The 10,966-nt window shown below is 43.6% G+C and overlaps 1 protein-coding gene across 1 annotated transcript; it reads left to right on the top strand.

Annotated features, from left to right (window-relative positions):
* The first annotated feature begins 7,561 nt into the window (after positions 1-7,561).
* LOC101941456 (olfactory receptor 52R1-like) lies at positions 7,562-9,405 on the top strand. Its single transcript, XM_005312537.2, has 2 exons — positions 7,562-7,571; positions 8,426-9,405. Exon 2 carries the CDS (start codon positions 8,458-8,460, stop codon positions 9,403-9,405), a length of 948 nt encoding a protein of 315 aa, XP_005312594.2. The 5' UTR covers positions 7,562-7,571; positions 8,426-8,457.
* Positions 9,406-10,966: the final 1,561 nt, after the last annotated feature.

Here is a 10,966-nt window from a genome sequence, read left to right as displayed (position 1 = left end):
CTGATTACAGGTAATATCTCACCTTCAAAGGTATTCCAATAAGTTTCTTTCACAGACTAGACTCCTTCCTAGTCTGGGCCCAATCCTTTCCCCTGGTATAGTCTTTGTTAGATTCAGCAAATATCTCAGGTGGTAAGCAGGGGTTTCCTCATGACTGGCAGCCCCCTTTGTCCTGCTCCACCCCCTTTTATAGCAATGGCACAAGACGGGAGTCTTTTGTCCGTGCTTGGCCCTCACCCCTCCTTCTGAATGGAAAAGTACAAGATTTCAGATGGATTTCAGTGTCAGGTGACATGGTCACATGTCCCTGTGAGACCTCATTCTTCATTACCCACGGGCTGGCCCAGACATACACAGGAAGGCTTGCAGGTAAACAAGCCATTTACAACTTGTTGTTTCTGAAGCATCCTTAATGGTCTCCACTTAATCTGATTACATTAGTACTAAAAGTTTTTACTTTATATTTCTAACTTCAGATATAAGAATGAAACATTCATATGAATAGGAAAATCAAAGTTAGCACATGATAACTTTTCCAATGATACGTTACAAGAGACCTTTTGCATAAAGCACATTCCAGCTATGTCGTTTTCAGATTCATCAGCCTATTTTCATAAAGCATATGGACTGCAATGTCACAGTAATGAACTATAATTTTTAAATATACACAGATAAAGAGAGCAACCAATTCCTCTCTACCTCAGCAAAGACCCCAAGAGTTCTCATCTCCCTTTGGGAGGATCTCATAATTACTGTTTACTCCTAAGTTGAATAAATAACACTGAAGTGCAGACATGGAACAAGAGACATTAACTAGAGTGTCTCTGGTTTCCAGCTTGTTTCCATCCAGATGCTATTTCTCCCCTAGAGGCTGAGCGAACCCCATTGGGATTGCACACAGATGTATTATAAATGGTGCACACCCTTGTGTCAGCTCTCAGCTCTCAGCTGCTGCAGATGCTGGGGTGTGAGAGATGTAGGACACGGCTATCTGAGGGGGATTCCCAGGGAAAACTTTTCTATCTCAGGATTCACAGGTACCCATCTCTTTCTGCTTGACAAATCCAGTACAATATGGGAGTGATGGGATAGAGAGTAAGACTGTGCTCCTTTCTCCTCTGTGCTTCTTTTATAAGTGTTATCTGTTCAGACTTTCAATGTAACTGAATGTTCCCTTGTTCGTGTGTTGTGAGATAGAGTAAATATAACTGCTTGAGCTAGTATCTTTGTCGACAGATTCGTAGGTTCATGGTCAGAAGGCACAAGTAGATCTTCACGTATTCCAAAGACTTGTGTTTGACTAAGACCTGGTCTACAGTACGATTTCACATCATAGAATCATAGAGACCACAGGGTAAGAAGGGACCGCAAGGGACAGCTAGTCTAACCCCCTGCCAAGATGCAGGATTTGTTGCATCCTAGCCATCCAGGACAGATGACTATCCAACCTTCTTTGGAAAACTTCTAGTGAAGGAGCTTCCACATCTGTTCCATTGTCCTCCTGGTCTTACAGTTAGGAAGTTTTTCCTGAGATTTCATCTAAATCTGCTCTGCTGTAGTTTGAACCCACTGACTCTTCTCCCGCCTCTGTGGCAAGAGAGAACAACTTTTCTCCATCCTTTTATGGCATCCTTTCAAGTAGCTGAAGACCTCTGTCATGTCCCCCCTCAATCTCTTCTTTTCCAAACTAAACATATCCAGTTCCTTCAGCCTTTCCTCGTATGGCTTGCATTCCATCCCTTTGATCATCTTTGTCTCTCACCTTTGGATCCTTTCCAATTTCTCTAGATCCTTCCTATACATAGTTGACCAAAACTGGACACAGTGCTGCAGCTGAAGCCTAACCAGCGCCAAGTAGAGGAATACTATCACCTCCTGTGACTTGCAAGCCGTTAATGCAACCTAAAATGGTATTTTCTTTTTTTGCAATAGTAAATATATCCGATCCCCTGAGACATGTTGATATATCAGCCCAACCGTGGTGTAGATCCCACCATGAGGTCAACCTAGCTGCCACCTCTCAGGGAGGTGGATTACCTATGCTGACGGGTAAGTAGTGTCTTCACTGAAGCTCTATGGCAGTGCTGCTGTAGCATTTTAAGTGTAGACAGCAAAGAGTCCTGTGGCACCTTATAGACTAACAGACATTTTGGAGCATGAGCTTTAGTGGATGAATACCCACTTCGTTGGATGCATGTAGTGGAAATTTCCAGAGGCAGGTATAAATATGCAAGCAAGAGTGAGTCAGGCTAGAGATAACAAGGTTAGTTCAATCAGGGAGGATGAGGCCCTCTTCTAGCAGTTGAGGTGTGAACACCAAGGGAGGAGAAACTGTTTTTGTAGTTGGCTAGCCATTCAAAGTCATTGTTTAATCCTGAGCTGATGATGTCAAATTTGCAGATGAACTGAAACTCAGCAGTTTCTCTTTGAAGTCTGGTCCTGAAGTTTTTTTGCTGCAGGATGTCTACCTTTAAATCTGCTATTGTGTGTCCAGGGAGATTGAAGTGTTCTCCTACAGGTTTTTGTATATTGCCATTCCTAATATTTGACTTATGTCCATTTATCCTTTTATGTAGGGACTATCCAGTTTGGCCGATGTACATAGCAGAGGGGCATTGATGGCACATGATCGTGTATATTAATATAATATATGGAGATATACCTATTTCATAGAACTGGAAGAGACCCCAAAATGTCATCAAGTCCAGCCCCCTACCTTCACTAGCAGGACCAAGTACTGATTTTTGCCCCAGACCTCTAACTGGTCCCCTCCAGGATTGAACTCACAACCCTGGGTTTAGCAGGCTAATGCTGGAACCACTAAGCTATGCAGGTGAATGAACTAGCAATGATGTGGCTAATCTGGTTAGATCCTGTGATGGTGTCACTGGTGTAGATATGTGAGCAGAGTTGGCATCGAAGTCACTACATGCATCCGACGAAGTGGGTATTCACCCACGAAAGCTCATGCTCCAATACGTCTGTTAGTCTATAAGGTGCCACAGGACTCTTTGCTGCTTTTACAGATCCAGACTAACATGGCCACCCCTCTGATACTTAAGTGTAGACAGGCTCTCAAGCAGATCTTCCAGAAAAGCATCCAGTCTGGATCTGCAGACCTGGGGACTTGGAGAATCCACCATTTCCCTTTGCAGTTTGTTCCAAAGGTTAATCACGCGCAGTGCTAAACATTTGGCCCTTATTTCCAGCTGAAATGTATCTGGCTTGGGCTTAGCTCTGCCTTTCTCTGCTATATTACAGAGCCCATTATTACCCATGCTTTTCTCCCCATGAAATTCTCCATAAAATCATAGACTTTAAGGTCAGAAGGGACCATTATTATCATACAGTCTGACCTCCTGCACAATGCAGGCCACAGAATCTCACCCACCGACTCCGGTAACAAACCACTAACCTATGTCTGAGCTATTGAAGTCCTCAAATCATGGTTTAAAGACTTCAAGGTGCAGAGAATCCTCCAGCAAGTGACCCGTGCCCCACACTGCAGAGGAAGGCGAAAAACCCCCAGGGCCTCTGCCAATCTACCCTGGAGGCAAATTCCTTCCCGACCCAAAATATGACGATCAGCTAAACCCTGAGCATGTGGGCAAGACTCACCAGCCAGACACCCAGGAGAGAATTCTCTGTAGAAAATCAGATCCCACCTCATCTAACATCCCATCACAGGCCACTGGGCATATTTACTGCTAGTAGTCAAAGACCAATTAATTGCCAAAATTAGGCTATCCCATCATACCATCCCCTCCATAAACTTATCACGCTTAGTCTTGAAGCCAGATATGTTTTTTGTCGCCAATGCTCCCCTTGGAAGGCTGTTCCAGATCTTCACTCCTCTGATGGTTAGAAACCTTCATCTAATTTCAAGTCTAAACTTCCTGATGGCCAGTTTATATCCATTTGCTCTTGTGTCCACATTGGTACTGAGCTTAAATAATTCCTCTCTCTCCCTGGAATTTATCCCTCTGATATATTTATAGAGAGCAATCATATCTCCCCTCAGCCTTCTTTTGGTTAGGCTAAACAAACCAAGCTCTTTGAGTCTCTGTTCTTAAGACAGGTTTTCCATTCCTTGGATACAGCCCTTCTCTGTATCTGTTCCAGTTTGAGTTCATCCTTCTTAAACATGGGAGACCAGAACTGCACACAGCATTCCAGATGAGGTCTCACCAGTGCTTTGTATAACAGTACTTACACCTCCTCATCTCTACTGGAAATACCTCACCGGATGCATCCCAAGACCACATTAGCTTTTTTCATGGCCATAGCACATTGGCAGCTCATAGTCATCCTGTGATCAACCAATAGTCCGAGGTCCTTCTCCTCTGTTACTTCCAAGTGATGTGTCCCCAGTTTATAACAATTTTTTTTGTTATTAATCCCTAAATGCATGACATTGCACTTTTACTATTAAATTTCATCCTATTACTACAGTTTACAAGGTCATCCATATCTTCCTGTATGATATCCTGGTCCTTCTCTGTATTGGCAATACCTCCCAGCTTTGTGTCATCCACAAACTTTATTAGCACATTCTCACTTTTTGAGCTAAGGTCAGTAATAAAAAGATTAAAGAAGATTGGTCCCAAAACCGACCCCTGAGGAACTCCACTAGTTAACTCCTTCCAGCCTGACAGTTAACCTGTTGTAGTCTCCCCTTTAATGAGTTCCTTATCCATCTTTCAATTTTCATGTTGATCCCCATCTTTTCCAATTTAGCTAATAATTCCCCATGTAGAACTGTATCAAATGACTTTCTGAAATCAAGATAAATTAGATCCACTGTGTTTTCTTTGTCTAAAAAATCTGTTACCTTCTCAAAGAAGGACATCAGATTGGTTTGGCACAACTACCTTTTGTAAAACCATGTTGTATTTTGTCCCAATTACCATTGAACTCAATGTCCTTAACTGCTTTCTCCTTCAAAATTTTTCCCAAGACCTTGCATACTACAGATGTCAAACTAACAGGCCTGTTTTTACCAAGATCCCTTTTCCCCCCTTTCTTAAAAATAGGAACTATGTTAGCAATTCTCCAGTCATACGGTACAACCCCTGAGTTTACAGATTCATTAACAATTCTTGCTAATGGGCTTGCAATTTCATGTGCCAGTTCCTTTAATATTTTTTGAATGAAGATTATCTGGGTCTCCCGATTTAGTCCCATTAAGATGTTCAAGTTTGGCTTCTACCTCAGATGTGGTAATATCTACCTTTGTATCCTCATTCCCATTTGTCATCCTACCATTATCCCTAAGCTCCTCATTAGCCTCATTAAAGACTGAGGCAAAGTATTTGTATAGATATTGGGCCATGCCTAGATTATCGTTAACCTCCACTCCATCCTCAGTGTTTAGTAGTCCCACTTCTTTGTTTTCTTCTTATTTATATGGCTATAGAACCTTTTACTATTGGTTTTAATTCCCTTTGCAAGGTCCAACTCTACATGGCTTTTGGCCTTTCTCACTTTATCCCTACATGTTCTGAACTCAATAAGGTAGCTTTCCTTGCTAATCCCTTCCATCTTCCACTCCTTGTAGGCTTTCTGCTTTTTCTTAATCACCTCTCTGAGCTGCTTGCTCATTCAGCTTGGTCTACAACTCCTGCCTATGAATTTTTTCTCCTTTCTTGGGATGCAGGTCTCTGGTAGTTTCTGCACCTTTGACTTGAAGTAATTACAGGCTTCCTCCACCTTTTCATTCACTTCTTCAGTCCATTCCACTTCCCTAACTAATTTCCTTATTTTTTTAAAGTTAGCCCTTTTGAAATCAAAAACCCTAGTCACAGATCTATTTTTGCTTATCCTTCCATTTAGTTTGAACTGAATTAGCTCATGATCGCTCTAACCAAGGTTGTCCCCTACAGTCATTTCTTCTATGAGGTCCTCACTACTCACCAAAACCAAATCTAAAATGGCATCCCCTCTTGTTGGTTCAGAAAACACTTGGTGAAGGAATCCATCAGCTATCGCATCCAGGAAAATCTGAGCCCTATTATTATTACTAGCACTTGTCTTCCAGACTATATCTGGGAAGTTAAAGTCTCCCATGATCGCACAATTCCCATTAGTATTTACTTCATTAAAAACATTAAAGAGGTCTCTATTCATATCCAAATTGGATCCCGGCAGTCTGTAGCACACCCCAAGTACTATTCCAGGGAGGCTCTAGTAGCTTTCTTCCCCAATGTGATTTCTTTTCTCCATTTGATTGTACTTTTGATAAGATAAAGAGATGAAGCTCTTTATGTCCGTCACTGGTCGCCATTTTCTGCAGCCTCCAATCCTTTTTGTGGCTCTTTTCTGCATGTACTCCAAATTTTCAAATTTTGAAATGTGGACCCCAGAACTGGATGCAGTCGGTTTCACCAATGCCATATGCAGAGGTAAAATCCTTCCCCTGCTCCAGCTCACCACTACGATGAGTTGGTTGTCCACAGTGACCCCTAAATCCTTTTCAGGGTCCCTCAATTCCATAATACAGTGATCGAGTCTGTGGGTTGGGCCTGCATTCCCTATTCCGAGATAAGTTTGCATTTGACTGTATTAAAACATTTGTGTCTGCCCTGGTGGCCTCATTGTAACCACTCTGCCAATTTTGGGTCCTCCGTTATTTTATCTGCAATGATTTTCTATTTGCTTCCATATCATTGATGAAACTATTAAATAGCATGGGGCCTAGAACTGATCCCTGCAGAACTGCACTAAAAACACCCCCATTCCCTGTAATGCCCCATAAACAACTGCTTCTTGCGATCTTTCACTTAGCCAATTTTTAGTGTATTTTACATGTCCTCTACTGATATTAGATAGTGTTTTGATCTGAATGTTTTCTCTGACTACATCAAATGCCTCAGAGTCATTGAAGGCTATCGTATATACACAGTCCTCTTGGTCAACCAAATGTGTACAGTCATTAAAGGATGAAAACTTATTTGGAAAGACTGTTTCCATAAACCCGCTTGGTGACTCACATTCATTATATTACTAGACTTTTTGTTAACTAATCCCATGCCAGATTTTACATTTTTTCCTAACCTTGTCAAATCGTTTTTAAAAAAATTCCCTTTAATTTTTAAAAGTTTATGTTTCTGGTGTTCGCAACCCTCAGGTTCTACTGTAGATGCTGCTTAACATCCTCCTTGACTGCTAATGGACTAGAAAGTATTCCATCAGCTCATCTGATATGAGATCTTCACTTTCTTGACTGTGAAATTGTGGCTTGTTAGCTATCGATAAACTCTTCTTAAAGAACTCCCAATTTTCCTTTCCATTTTCCTCAATATTTTTTCCTCCCAATCAGTTTTATGGATAATTTGTCATTGTTGAGGAATTAGCCCTTTTGAAGCAGTAATTATCTATAGATATTACTGGTTGGGAACTGTTCTCTGTTTGTCCATTTTAATGTAATCAGTTCCATTCTGTTATTTTGTTCTCCTCTATCATATGCCCCCTTATTTGTGGCTTCTCTAAACTAAACAGTCCCAGACTTTTCATTCTGTCCGCATATGGCAGCCTCCCCAATTCTCATAGCCTGTCTCAGAAATCCCCTTTCTATCTGCTATATCCTTTATAGAGACTGGGTGACCACAACTGAGAGCGTTTCCAGAGCAGGTTGCTCTCCACCCCATTCCTTAGGCATCTGAACATTATTTTTGTTTTGGCCACTACTGTGAATCAGCAGGTGTTTCCATGGAACAGCTATTGATGACCCCCAGGTCTTTCCCCTGAGATGGTTCTAGTTGTAATGTTTCCCCCTGGCACATGGACTGGCAAAGCTTTGTTTTTTGTGCGTGTTTTTTTACACTTTCCAATTTTGAGCAACCAGGTGCCTGGGGGAATAGCATGGACTTTCTAGCCTGGCTTTCATTGCATTAAGGAACAATGAGGGATAACCAGTATCCACATGTCAAGTATCAGGGGGGTAGCCATGTTAGTCTGAATCTGTAAAAAGCAACAGAGGGTCCTGTGGCACCTTTAAGACTAACAGAAGTATTGGAAGCATAAGCTTTCATGGGTAAGAACCTCACTTCTTGCATCTGAAGAAGTGAGGTTCTTACCCACTAAAGCTTATGCTCCCAATACTTCTGTTAGTCTTAAAGGTGCCACAGGACCCTCTATTGCTTTTTACAGTATCCTCATGTGTGTTTCCTGCTGGTGCCTATTAAGATTTCCCAGACCATGATGTGTAGAAATAATTGCTGCATGGAGGACCATCAAATATGGAATTGGCATTAGTAGGGTCAGTTGTTCATAATTAATTTCTCTGAAAAGTTAAAATGTGTATGGAGAGCAACCAAGCAGCTTCACCCATGAGAAAAGTATCCAGTAGTGTATGTAGTGGCTCATATTAACATTGTCTCTCCATCCAGGCTTTTGTACTGCGACCATCACACTGGACCCTGGGAACGCCTCAGAGTTGAACAACTTCTTCCCTACTACATGTCAGATTCCAACAAAACTGACTTCACCAACCCCTCCACCTTCATCCTAGTGGGTATTCCTGGCCTGGAGGCGGCCCATGTCTGGATCTCCATCCCCTTTTGTGCCATGTACACCATAGCTGTCTTGGGGAACTTCATCATCCTGTTCATCGTGAAGACAGAACCAAGCCTCCATGGGCCCATGTACTATTTCCTCTGCATGCTGGCCGTCACTGACCTGGTCCTGACTACATCCACCCTGCCCAAAACACTGAGCATCTACTGGTTCAATTCCAGGGAGATTGATTTCAGTGCCTGCCTCTCCCAGCTGTACTTCATTCACTGCTTCTTATTGATAGAGTCAGGGATCTTTGTGGCTATGGCTTTTGATCGCTACGTGGCCATTTGCCATCCCCTGAGACATTCCACCATCCTGACAAACTCCATGGTTGCCAAGATTGGCCTGGCTGTGGTGTTTCGCGGCGGCATCCTCATACTGCCTTATCCCTTTCTGGTGAGGCAATGGCCATATTGCAGAACCAACATCATCCCCCACACCCACTGCGAGCACATAGCCGTGGTGAATCTGGCCTGCGCCGACACCCGTGTCAGTAGTTACTACGGCCTCTTTGTGGTATTCTGTGTGAGGGGTCTGGATATGATTTTTATTGCTGTGTCCTACACTCATATCCTCAAGGCCATCTTCAGCCTCCCCACAAAGGACGCCCGGCTCAAGGCTTTGGGGACCTGCAGCTCCCACCTCTGTGCCATCTTATCCTTTTACATCCCAGGTCTCTTCTCCTCCCTCACGCACCGGTATGGCCACAATGTGCCCCTGCATTTCCACGTTCTCATTGCCAACGTGTACCTCCTGGTGCCCCCCATGCTCAACCCCATCATCTATGGGGTGAGGACCAAACAGATCCGGGACAGGCTGCTCCGGCTCTTTACTCATAAAGGGACTTAAAGTTTTCTCCTGGTGCTCTGGCTCTCAGACCGAGCTCTGTGCAGAGCTGGCTGGTGACATGGTGTTGTGTTCTCTTCTGTGAATCACTGATTGGACAGTCAGAGAGACATTAAACCCTTTCCTGACCTTACGGTGCTGTGTCAATGTGACAAACTGCAAAATCGGGCAGTGTAGAACTCATTGGTTTGCCACCCTTCTAATTACTGATAACTGGACCTCTGGGAATATAAGAACATAAGAATGGCCATACTGGGCCGGACCAAGGATCCATCTAGCCCAGTGTCCTGTCTGCCAACGGTGGCCAGTGACAGGTGCCCCAGAGGGAATGAACAGAACAGGTAATCAAATGATCCATTCCCTGTCACCCATTTCCAGCTGCTGGTAAAGACACACTATCCCTTCCCACCTTGGCTATTGATGGACCTTCACAACATCCTCTGGCAAGGAGTTCCACAGCTTGGCTGTGTATTGTGTGAAGAAATGCTTCCTTTTGCTTGTTTTAAACTGTTGCCTATTCATTTCATTTGGTAACCCCTAGTCCTTGTGTTATGAGAAGGATTAAATACCACTTCCTTATTTTCTTTTTCTACACCAGTTATGGTTTTATAGACCTCTATCACACACACACACCCTTAATAGTCTCTTTTCCAAGCTGAAAAGTCCCATACTCGCCTCATACGGAAGCCGTTCCATACCCCTAATCCTTTTTTTGCCCTTTTTAACTTTTTCCAATTCCAATATATTTTTTTGAGATGGGGCAACCTCATCTGCACTCAGTATTCAAGATGTGGGCATCCCATGGATGTATATAGAGGTAATATGATATTGTCTGTGGTATTATCTATCCCATTGCTAGTGATTCCTAACATTCTGTTTACTTTTTTGACAGTCGATGCCCATTGAGTGGATGTTTTCAGAGAACTAGCCACCATGACCCCTGGGTCCCTGCCTCTTCCCCCGCTTCCCCCGCAAGGCAATGCCGGTGGTACACAACTTCCCTCAAGGCCACAACTACTTCTGCATCTATTCCCCCAAGACACAGCCCCGCTCCAGCTCTTGCCTCTATGTCACACTCCCTTCTCCACCTCTTGCCCCAACTCCCTGCCACTGATGCTCACTCTTTTTCTCCCCTCCCCATCACTCACTGGATCACCTCCCCATGCCCAGTTGGGCTCCATCTTCTATGGGGCTGTGATAAAAGCTGCGGCAGCCTGACAAGGAGCCTGCAGTGAGTGCAATGAGGAGGCAGCGCTGGGGCCAACAGGCCAGTCAGGATCGGAGAGGGAAGCAGCTGAGGGCTGGGAGAAGGGCTGTGAGGCAGGCAGATGAGACTGTGCATCATACAGCTTGTGGGCCCTGTCAGGGTTCCCTTCCGACTCTGAACTCTGAGATACAGATGTGGGGACCTGCACGAAAGACCCCCTAAGCTTATTTCTACCAGCTTTTGTTAAAAACTTTCCCAAGGCACAAATCCTTCCTTGCCCTTGGATTAGTATCAAGTGAGTTAGACATAGATTCAGGAAAAGGACCACTTGTAGTTCCTGAATAATCTACCAACCAG

This window comes from Chrysemys picta, chromosome 1, assembly GCF_011386835.1.
Source record: "Chrysemys picta bellii isolate R12L10 chromosome 1, ASM1138683v2, whole genome shotgun sequence".
Lineage (NCBI taxonomy): Eukaryota > Metazoa > Chordata > Testudines > Emydidae > Chrysemys > Chrysemys picta.
This window is presented reverse-complemented; position numbering and strand designations above follow the sequence as displayed.